The 12,233-nt window shown below is 45.1% G+C and overlaps 1 protein-coding gene across 1 annotated transcript in view; it reads left to right on the top strand.

Moving 5' to 3' along the window:
- Positions 1 to 12,233, top strand: part of LOC144780829 (NXPE family member 1-like) — a 164,735-nt gene that overhangs the window by 146,826 nt on the left and 5,676 nt on the right. The window contains exon 6 of the mRNA XM_078659329.1: positions 10,252 to 10,470. Coding sequence (XP_078515455.1) covers positions 10,252 to 10,470 — 219 coding nt within the window. The remainder of the gene's footprint in view (positions 1 to 10,251; positions 10,471 to 12,233) is intronic.

Below are 12,233 nucleotides of genomic sequence, written 5' to 3'. Positions count from 1 at the left end.
GTGTGCAAACTTGCTCTGTGGCACATTTTAAGTTGGGGGATTAAGTCCCCTTGAATCCTGGGGATCCCTGGGGGCCAACTAGCCCACCAGGTACCTCCAGTAAGCATCAGGGAGCTGCGTTGCAGAGAGGTGGTCCATGGTCACGCCGCCTTTTTACACCACTCTGCATCAAAGCTCTGTGGCACTGAGTGGAAGTCGTTGGTGTGCTAGTTGGCCCCCAGGGACCCTCAGAACTCAATGGGACTTAATCCTCCAATTTACAACGCACCAGGGGCCCAGGTCAGAGAGTGCCACTATCCCAATCCCCTCTCACCCTTGCTGGAGAGGCCTGCCGGAAACCAATGGCACGAAAATCCCGTGGTAGGGCGTTGGGTAATCGCATCTATTCTGCTTCTGTGGAGAGCTAAGGTACTTAGCATGGCCAAAGGGATTGACAACAAACTCAGGGCCTCATTTATGAAAAGTGAAGCATCGCTGCAAGAAAACAGCGATGCGTCACTTTTCATTGCGCACTCCTTGCAACATGCTGGATGCATCATATTTACAGCATGACGCATCATGTCACAAGGAGTTACAGATATGTCAGTATTTCTGACGCATTGCTGGAGGGTGTCACAAAAGTGACGGAACTCCATCAATGGGTCATTTCAAATTGGCAAGCCCCATTTCAAATGTGCCTGCATCAGTCGTACGCCCTCTGTGAGGCTGGCGTAAGATATTGACGCATTTGCGTCCTAGAAGTGGCGCAGTGAAATCTTATAGATTTCACTGCGTCACTTCTACAACCCTTTCTTTCGTCAGACGCCCCCCAGCCACCTACATTATACCTGGCGCAGGTGTAATTTCGTGCAGGGGTTTACAAAGTGACGCATCCACCTAGATGCGTCACTTTGTAAACATGACGCAACATGGCAAATTTTTTTACACCACTGGTGCGTCACAAAAGTGATGCACCAGTGGCGCAAAAGTGACGCAAGGGGTCTTAAAAAAGCCTCGAAGTACAGAGTATGTGAGCCTCAAAGGGCAAAAATGTTTTTTATCTGCAGCGAGTTTTTCCAAGATTACGTTTTCAGCCAAATAGGTGATCTAAACAGCAAGGTGAATGTATTTGCAGTGCCTACTCGAACTGCATGCAAGCATACATTCAGAAATTTGAATGTACAGTGAGCTCCCAGCAGCAACGTAACCGCCAGCCTTCAGTTAAATTTGCACTCTTTGAAATAGCGAATGAAGGAGTTTTAAAGCCACTCTTGAGTGCTGGCTCTGGGCTCACAGTGAGGTCAGAGGAAGAATGATCATCAACATTGAAGAAACTGTATTGATCAAAAATAATAATATTTACGTTTTTCTGGTAAAAATGTACAATGACAGAATTCGAACAAAAAGAACAAGCCACTGATGGTGTTCTCAGCTGGTTTGACTCCTGGGAGCTTGTCACTACGAGCTTCACAGCTCCATAATGGCTTCACTGAATTCCCAGATGGCTGCTACCCAGATTAATGAGCCCACACTCATGTCAGAGCTGGATTCATTAATAAATGCACGCAGAGGGCACCTTGGAGATGCCCCCTGAAATCATGCTGACCTACTAGTGTGTGCCTGACTGGTCTGCACCAGCCTGCCACTTCTAGACATGTTTCTGTGAGCCAGAAACAAAGCCTGCTCTGGATAGAGGTGCTTCACACCCACCCCCAAGCAGGATCAGCACTGAAGGGTGGTGAGCCTCAAAGGCTTCTTGTCCTTTCTTATGCTGATCTGGGCCTCTCCAAATTAGTGGACTAAGCCCCACTTTTGGTGTCAAGGTCCCTGGGAAATGTAGAAAGCTGGAGAGGTGTGTCCACCCCCAGCCAGGACCACCTCTAAGATGTCCTGAGCTGAAGTGACCGCCTCCTTTGAAAATTCGCCATAAAGTTTTGGAGGATCCACTGAACTCTGTGAAAACTATACCGTAACTTGGTATAGTATATACAGAGCCAGTATCAACACGTTATAATGACATAGGGCCAGATTACGATCTCGTCTGGAAACTGTCCCGACCGAATCGGGTCCGGACTACTGTCCAAACGAATCGGGCCCTGCGAGTCCGGACGACCGATTACGATGCTTCCCAACATTGTTCGGCCAGACTTTCATTGACTTCAATGGGTGCCTGTTTTCAGAACGAGAACACAGGCTCCCATTAAAAAATGGTGGTTGGGGAAAACCTTGCACCCTGTGGCGGGCACCCCATGGTTCCTGCCACATTCTGCATGGCTGAGAAGAGGGGTCCAATGGAAGAGGGGTCCCCATTTGGTTCCTCCACCGGCCCCAACCGGAGGCCTCTGGGTAAGGGTCGACTGCTTTGGGCCCCCAAAGATCGATCCCCTCAGTTGTTTTGCCTGGGGAAACACTCTGTGTCAGCTGTGGCGTAAGCAAACAATTTTGCAAACTTATAACCCCACTGCCTTGCCAATGTGTGCAAAAATCACTTCAAGCTATCAACACGCCCCAGTCTACCAGAAAGTTTCAGAGTGGCTGAGGACATGTATCTTCTTCTGCCTGATGCTGTGGTCTGCAAAGCCGATCTAACTCAATTCATCATATTGCTTATTGGGTGTGAAATGAAGGATGAAGAAGAGCCAGTTCCTTCTTGGGCTGTTCTCATGCTCTGATCTCCCAGAATACTCTCCCACTGAGGAAGGTTGGGTTTTTATCAGTAACTAGCTTACCCGTCGCGCGTTGCTGCGATCTCAGAAGAAAGGAAATTCAAGTAAACTCGTTATGATAACATTCAATTTACATTGTGTCATTTTTATTGAAACTTATTCATTTTAATATGGAAAACATTTCAAAGTGTCGTTTTAATTCTATTTATTTATTCGAGTGCTTGTGGATACACGATATTTTTTGTTTTTCCGTCTGGTGCGTACATGAATAAATCAGAAGGTTTTCCGACGCGTGAGCTGGCCACATACAGTTGTCCATGTGAGAAGCACGGATTATCCAAATCTAGTCCACACACTTGCAGCAATTGTCCTTGTGCTTTGTTGATGGTCATTGCGAAAGCGAGTCGCACCGGAAACTGTAAACGTTTGAATTCAAATGGCATATCTGTTGGGATCATTGGAATACGTGGCAACAGTACATCTTCCCCCTTGAATTTCCCATTCAAAATTGTAGCTTCGATGACATTGTTCATCATCTTTTTCACCGAAAGTCTTGTACTGTTGCACAGTCGCGGTTGCAAATTCAGTATTTGAAAGATTATGAGGGCCCTGAGGGGCTGATCTTTAAAAAACATTTATGCCAGAAACCTTTGCGGGAGTGTACTCAACAACTTCCCAAAGTTTCATGGCGATCGGATGAATGCTGTAGTAATGCATAAAGCACAAACAGACAGACTGACAGACATACATTCATTTTTATATATATAGATACCATCTCCAGTCACAAACAATGCAACAGTATACACAGCTCTAAATCATTTTCAAAATATGCGTGCTCAGGCTGAAAACCAGCCCATCCTGCAAAGTTTCTGCGATGAAGGTGCTTTCCTTTAGCAGCTGACATGTTTATGAGCGATCCAGTAGAATCTGATGATCTTTATCCAAGGAAGGGTGCTTTTCACATGTCAAACGTTGCTTTGCGGTGTGTAGGATGTTATCTCAGTGGATGTGGCATAGATAATGCTTTTATTGAGGCTAAGCTCTTTAGAAGCAAAACTGTCCAGTCAGTATTGAGCGAAACTCCCTTTGTTTGTTCTTTACAAGGTATGCTCATCATACCTAAGGATATAGAAACATTGCATTGGAACGCTTTCAGGAATGCGAATGACAAATTAAGTTTTGCATATCTTATCTCTGAATCTGAACAAGGCACGAGGTGCATTTCATTCAAAAGACATAATGCAAAACCAGGCAATGTTCAATACACACAGTTCAAAATCAGAAAACCTGAAAACCAAGTTCGCAGAGTTTGTAAAAGAATGTGAAGAAAAATCTGAACTTTGCAAGTACTGGGGCCATGTTTTACACACGATAGCTCTAGTGAAAAACATGGTACATGCTGATCGGGAAGGTGCTGCATGTATGGACTGCAGAGTCACTCATTGCTGTGTTTCACAAATTCCATTGCATAAACTACCCGGGACTTGGGTCCTGGTATTTGAGAAAAGTAAAGAAGCCAGAGGTGGAAAAAACATATCTCTACAGAAAATTAATCCAAAGACATTTTGTGGTGAAAGACATAGGGAAGTTTCAATGCTGCGGCTCCAGATATGAAACTGGAACAGAAGATCCAGAGATCACAGAAAAGCGACGAGGGAATGGGAAACATCCTTTACAACGCAACTTTTACCACGCAGTGCTATTACAACGCAGGTTTTACAACGAAAACCATTACAACGCATTGCGCTGGGGGGCGCTCTAGGATAGGGAATAGATTTAATTTACTATCCAACACCTTCCCTAGTGTCCACGGGGACTGGAGTTGGAATAGTAAATTAAACTATTCACTATCCAGCACCCCAAAGCGCTATGCGTTGTAATGGTATGCGTTGTAACAACTGCGTTGTAACAGCATGCGTGGTAAAAGCATGCGTTGTAATGTCATACATCCGAGGGAATTGTTGGTTAGACTTGTAAAAGTGAATATGTTGCTCAATGGCAGATAGTTTACCATGAATTCCTTTCTATTTGCAATGTTTTCAGAGAGATGACAAATTTTAAATTAATGGACCATCGTGAAACTGTTCCTCACCACAAACTTGTGGAAAGAGAGGGGAAAGTTTTTATAAACATGTTGACAGCGTTCTTCATTTCATGGAGCAGCAAGAAACCCCCTTTGAAATGACCGAGCCAGAGCGAATACCCAACTTTGTGACCAAACAGTATGCGGATAACAATATAGGGACACGTCTACCAGATGTCCTGGAACATGGATCAAAAGTATTTGCAGAACTGAAGCAGGAGAAATTGGTATTGAAAGAGAAAAAACAGTTTGACAAAATCACTAAAGCTGAAATACTACACTTTAATTGCCATGGTATGAGTTTGGTCCAACCAGCCACTACAAAACAGGTTACAAAAAAATACTTATGCAAGCATAGAGAGACGTATGTAGCAAAGGAAAAGGGTGAATTTATCAAGGACCTTCTGACGTATGATATTCATTCACTTATAAACGATCCTGAGGAAAGCCAGATTTAAAAGAAGGCACTGGCTGAAACATGTCGACCAACACCGGATGTAGGAGGTCCTAATTCACCACCATCACATCCACCCTGCCTTGTTTTTAACCGCTGACAGGAGCCATTTATTAAAATTTAATTTAGCCCTCGGGCACTGGGACCCCTGCCAAGCCGTTTTAATCTCACTTCACCATTCTTCACTGCACCTCACTCCCAGTAAGATACCTGCTCCGCTGTAATCAGGCGTCAAAGCACACCCGGGACACATTAGGTGTCACTGGGTGGGCCCGATGATGACGCATGCCACCAACTAGGTTGGTTGGTGAGGGCTTCATGAATACACCCAACCGGTGCCACTGGACATGACTTTTCAGAGTTCCATACAAGTCACAAGTAGCTAATTCTTTTTGATACATATAAATACCCCGGGGATTCGGACTAGCTATCTGGTCCTCTCTCTCTCTCTTGATACGCTATTCATTCAACAAACACATCATTTGATGGGGATGCTGCAACCAAACCAGTGAAACACAAACCTGTACAAGAGCTCGAAAAAAACCTTTCACCTGAAGAATTTCAATTAGAAAAGGTGTCCTCATTGAAAACAGCTGTTGTTGTGGACTATATGTCAAAATTGCTAATGGTCAAGATTTCATCCTTGCAAAACTTCGGAGAGGTCATTTAGACTCAATAGTGGCTGGTGTTGTTGAAGAGTGGCAGGGCGGGGTTGGGGGACGACACATGACAAAATAAATAAATAAGTATCTTACCAGCGGTGTTGCCCTCTTCTGCTCCTCTCCTCTGCAGCATAGGCTCCCAGACTCCACTGCGGCCAATCCTCATGCAGCTCTCATGCTGATGGCAGCATGAGAGCAGCATCAGCATTAGCCGGCGCACTCTCAATTTGCACTCCCAGTGAGACTGGGAGCCTGTGCCTGCTGTCTCCAACCCAGAAACGCAGCTCAGCTTAGAGACAGCTTCACTGCGCAAGAGAGTTTGGGTGGCCTGCGACGGCCTGCCAAACCATCGCGCTCACCGATCATAGAGCACTTACCACCCCTCCTGCAGCCCATCATCCCTATGGCGCTTCCCAAAAAACTCCACAGGAAATGAAAAATGAAATGATCACATGTTTTTTATCTTTTTATTTTTATTTTCCTTCCGTTTTGAGGCAGCTGGCGGGGGGCGCAAACCTCCTCCGCCATAGCCGAGGACCGCAGCTGTTCAGACTTTTCTACAGTTATCAAAGTCTGTGTGCACCTTCCAAGAACTGCACATGGTATTGAAAGAGAAAAAGCTGTTTGACATATTCACTAAAGATAAACTTCCATGCTTTAATTGCTATAGTAGGAGTTTCGTCCAACCAGCCACTACAAAACAGGTCCCAAAAAAAATACTTTTGCAAGCACATAGAGAGATGAACGTAGCAAAAGAAAGCGGTGAATTTATCAAGGACATTCTGTTGCATGATCTTTTTACAACAAACACATTATTTGATGGAGATGCTGCAACCAAACCAGCAAATCACAAACTCGTACAATAGCTAAAAAAAAACTTTCACCTGAAGAATTTCAATTTGAAAAAGGTTTCCTCATTAAAAACTGCTGTTGGTGTGAATTATATGTCACCATGGTGAATTTTCAAGATTTCAACCATGCAAAAATTTGGAGAGATCATTCGAATCGTTAGCAGCTGGTGTTGTTGAAGAGTGGTGAGACGGGGGACAATACATGACAAAATAAAATAAAAATAACTTAACTTAACTTAGCGCTGTTCTTCTCATCTCCTCTGCAGGCACCAGCTCCCAGACTCCACTGCATCCAATCCTGACACTGCTCTCATGCTGCTGGCAGCATGAGCCCAGTGTCAGGATTGGCCTGAGCGCTCTGAATTTGCACTCACAGTGAGACTGGGAGCCTGTGCCTGCTGTCACCAACCCATCAACACAGCTCGGGATGGAAACAGCTTCAGTGCTCCTGACAGTTTGACTGGCCTGAGATGGCGGGCCACCCCGTCATGCGCACTGATCACAGTGCACTTACCACTCCTTCTGCCGCCTGTCATCTCCAGTGCCCTGCCCCCAAAGACTTAGAAGAAAAATAAAACAATAATAACACATGCTTATTATTGTTTTATTTTCTCTTTAATTTTCATGTTGTTTTGAAGCAGCTGGCAGGGGGCAAACCTCCTCCACCATGGAGCCGTCGCTATTCAGACTGTTTTATAGATATCCAAGTAAGTGTGCACCTGGCAAGAACTGCACACTGTCTTTGACAATAATCTTGAACTATGTCAAAGAATGTGAGAAAATCAGATGAATGTCCACAAGTGGAACAATTGACCTTGCCTGCATTCAAAATTGACACCTATACCTGCGCAACTTAAGGAATTCTGGTCATCAACATGGAACAAGATGAACTTGGAGATGTTAATTTGCCAAAACATTGCTGATGCTTCAGGGAACACTGAATTTCCAATTATTGCAAGTAGAATGATTGTCAATGAGGAGTTGGTGCCTGCAGAGATATATTCAAAAGGTACAGGCCATATGGTTCAGGAACTTAACGGCAAATTGGAGGAAGCTGGCCTTCGTGTTGTGCGATATGTTTAGTGGGCTGTTCGAAATGGTTCCAATCGAGTCATTGAACTGTCAAATGCCACAGATCTTATTATTAAGCTACTTAGATTTGTTGCAATATTCATAAGTCAAGGATTGTCAGAGTTATGAGTATGTTATGGAACAGGCGAGAAACGACACTTAGGGGCCGATTAGGATGGCGGTTTTTCCGCATCCTCCGGGCCGGCGGAAGTGTCCGCCGGCCTGGAGGATGCGGAAAAACCGCTGCGGAGCCTCCAAAGACCCACCGCCAAATTAGGATGGCTGGTGGGTCTGGAATTCCGTCCGCCGCTTTTCCGCCGCGGTCGGCTTCCGACCGTGGCGGAAAAGCTATAACATGGCAGGCGGTGTCTATGAGACACCGTCCGCCATATTAGGATGTTCGTGAATACATGCTTTTCCACGGCGGCTTTTCCGCCATGGAAAAGCATACGGACATTCACTTTGGGGGCCCGTTGCGGGCCCCCTGGGTGAATGGGGGGTGGGGGGTGCACATGGGGGGTACCTATGGTACCCCCCTGCATTTGCGTGCACAAAGCAGCAGGCACCGTGCGGTGCCGGCCGCTTTGTGCATGTAAATGTATAACATGCTTTTTTAACATTGCGGCGGGTGCAGCTTGAAGCTGCACCCGCCGCAATGTTAAATATAGAGGATGTGACCGCCACCCTGGCGGTCACATCCTAATCAGCACGGAGGGAACGCCGCAGCCCCTGTGGACGTTCCCTCCTCCTCAAGGGTGGCGGACGGACGCAAGTCCGTCCGCCATCCTAATCGGCCCCTTAATCTGGCCTCCTATTCTCTACACGAAACTTGACCCAGAGTTGCCCAGTGTTCTTATCAAGGCCCACATTCTTACAGGTGATGGCACTAGAAGCAAAATTAGAACAAAGTTTGGAGGTTTCGCTGCGGAACCTGTGAGCTTTCTAAAAGGATTTGCTGAGACAGAGGCCGAATGTGACTTTAAAGACGTAGAAACATACCTTGTGTGTGTGAAAAACAAGTCCTGACTGTCACACATTTGACGATCTTCGGTGCAAGATCTATGAAATATCTAAAGCCTCTATCCACAGAATATACACGCACATGTACTTGCAAAACCTGTGCTAAAAAAGATGTCCCTGTCGATATGCTCCTCTCAAATGTTCAAGATTCTGCAAGTGCACCACAAGCGATTGCGGAAACAAATAAATAAAGTGAACTATGAAAATGTGTCTAAAACAGGAACGATAAACATATTTTCATATTCATATCATAAATATTGTTTGGCGTATACTTACAAGGATTAAAAACCCTTATTATTTGTTCAATATCTATTTACATCTCTTTTTCGTCTATTATAGCCCCCATTTTGAAAAACGGCAGAAGGGTTGCTATGAAGAGTTATTTTCTGTCTCCATAAGACTACTTTGCCCCCAAAACCTATGTTTTGACACCAAAATTAACTATATATGTCTCATGGTTCCTGAAATATTACATCATCACTGCAACACATCTGTCATTTTTTTAAATTTAATCCAGAAAATTTACGCCCGATCAGCACTGTCTACCCAAACTAAATTACTTCTCTAATGATCCAAAAGCACAAATCAAAAATGAAAATCTCTGAATGACAATTTTTTTAATGAGCTATATCATTGGGCCAGGATCAAGACTTTCTGTACAATTTCACATCTTCATTCTGCCACCTGTACAGTTTAAGGTCTGAATGTGGGGCCTCTGTGGTTGAAGTCTTTACTCTGCTGCCTAGCTGAGGGCATGGCCCTTTCACAACGACTGTAGTTTTCTAACATTATGATTTTGTCTGTACAGTTTTGCATCTATACTTAAGGCCCGATTATGATCTTGGCCGGAAGGGCTCCTGACGGGATCCAGAATGGCCAAATCTGATTAGGAGCCACTTTTTCCGTCTGACTAGTAATCCATTCCAGACAACCAAGTGCAATGCGAAGATTGCGTCCGCGCCAACTGAATAGTTCCCTAACCCAAATCTGTCCATACGACTCGTTCGGAGCCGAATCATGGAGCGCAATGGACCCGGCTTCCAAATGAGCAAGTACGATGCGCGATTCGGGCAGCCGTATCGACCCGATCCAAGCATGCACAGTGTTGCCACAGGGTGCCCTGATTTTCACATCCACCCCTTTCGTCAAGGGGAGCCTTGTCATTCGGCTGGGACATAGGCTCCCATTGAAGTCACTGGGAGTCCGACCGAATCGCATCTGGAAGCTTCCAGGTGCATTGTAATCGGTCAGTTGAACTCTCCCGATCCGAGTCAGTCGGAAACCATTCCCGGACCGATTCAGTTGGAATTATTTTCGAACCGCATCTTAATCGAGCCCTTAGTCTGATCAGTCCTTTATCTATCTGATTCTGTGTGTAAATGTTGAGGTCCTTTCTCTTTGTTTAAAGATCTATCTATCTGTCCTCTTCATTTGGCCTTGATATTGACACCCTTTGAATTTTCAGATAGAAATGAACCTGTGAAGCAGAAGTGCAAGACAGGGATGAAGCCTCATTTGCCCGGTGGGTACTACCTCCAAAACATCTGGCGCCCGGTCTCCTGCAGCATGAACAGGTTCCAGTCACAGGATGAGATTAACAGCTGTCTGAAGGGGAAATTCCTCCACCTCATCGGGGACTCCACCATGGTGCAGTGGAATGATTACTTCATGAACACTCTTAAAAGTAAGTCACCCCCACAGCATCAGCTGCCTGTGCCACATCTGCCTGTACTATACGATCAGCAGCTGTACGTCCCATGTCAATCCGTACCAGATCATAATTGTCTTTATGTTCCATGTGAACATTTACTGGCCTGCCATTATCTGTGTGTCCCATGTCAGACTGTACCTGATACCAGCAGCTGTACTTCACATTTTCAAGTACAGGAATGTAAAAGGAAGTGACAACACAATGACAAGATGTAGGAACAGAGGGTTCCAAGTGTATCTGTGGGAAGATTTTTTAGAGAGACAGATGCCTTGAAGCCATGTTGGAGTATATGGTGAGTCTCAGAAAGCACAGTCTTTGATCTGCAGGTGTTACTGGTTTTCTCTCATCTGAGGTGGCGGTCTATCCCCAATGCAGCACCCAAGAATGCAGTGCTGCGTTGTGTAACAGGGAGGGAGCAGGAGAGCACCATATATACAGAGACGTAGTCCTCCCCTCTCCTCACCATAGTGGCGGTGCAGAATTTTGCAGTTGAGCACCATGCAAACACCTTTGCACTACCACTACAGTGTAAGGGTGTGTACGGGAGTCTAGCACAGGCTTTGTAGTGGAAGAGTTCCTTTCCAGCACAAGATAATATGTCTAGGAAACTTTGACAACTTTTCCTATTATGTATGTATGCTACACAGTGCAGCGCACACGCAAAGTTGGCAAAGAAAAGAGAAATGAAAACATTTCCCCGTTTAACACCTGCTTTCAAGTGGTATTTATTTTAACGCAAAGCCCTTGTGAGTAGATAGAGTCAAAAAGCATGGGTGTTTGCAAGGGAGTGCCCATTTAATGTCTCCTTGAGGGTAAGTAACTCAAAGTAGTGCTTTGTGTTACTTTTGGGCAACTTTCCAGTGTAAAACAAGTTTTGCAGTAGATTGTTAATAACAAAAAAATACATTTTGTATTGGTTTGCATCACTTTTCTGATGCAAACAAAGCGCAAAATATTTGTACATCTGGTCCAAAGGTTTAAAGAGATTAAATCTTCTTCCCTAGACTCATGAAATGGCATGGTCTGGTGAGTTCACATTGGTCTGGGAGGGGGTGTACAGGGGTCACACTCATCACTCCCTGGGACATGAGAAAGTATGACCTAGTGAGTTCATGATAGAGTATGTAAGGGTATGAAGGGGTCAAAGCTTCTCCCTCCCGGGGTATTGCGAGGACGTGGAAAATGCACATTGATGGGAGACAAGATGTGAAGAGGTCACCTTCCTCTCTCTAGGGCCTGGTTAGTGTAAAGTGCTGGGAAACAAGATATCTGAAGAGGTCACCTTCCTCTCTCTAGGGCCGGTTGTACGGCATTACAACGCGGGCTTTTACCCCGCATGCCATTACAACGCAGTTTTTACAACGCAAGTCGTTACAGTGACTTGCGTTGGGGGGCACTGGATAGTGGAATAGTTTAATTTTCTATTCCAACTCCAGCCCACGTTGACAGTAGGGAAGGTGTTGGATAGAAAATTTAACTATTCCCTATCCTACAGCGCCCTCCAGCGCAAGTCGTTGTAACGACTTGCGTTGTAATAGCAGCGTTGTAATAGCAGTGCGGGGTAATGCCCGCGTTGTTATGGATGTTTCCCCTAAGGCCTGGTTAGGCTAAAATGGTGGGAGAACAAAGTTAGAAAGGGTCCGTTTCATAAAGGTAAACTTAGACCTGAAGTCTTGGCCTCGATTCACAAAGGTAAACTTCGACCAAAAGTCAAAATTTGGACATGAAGTCTAACT

This window comes from Lissotriton helveticus, chromosome 9 (assembly GCF_964261635.1).
Source record: "Lissotriton helveticus chromosome 9, aLisHel1.1, whole genome shotgun sequence".
In the NCBI taxonomy this organism is placed as follows: Eukaryota; Metazoa; Chordata; class Amphibia; order Caudata; family Salamandridae; genus Lissotriton; species Lissotriton helveticus.
This window is presented reverse-complemented; position numbering and strand designations above follow the sequence as displayed.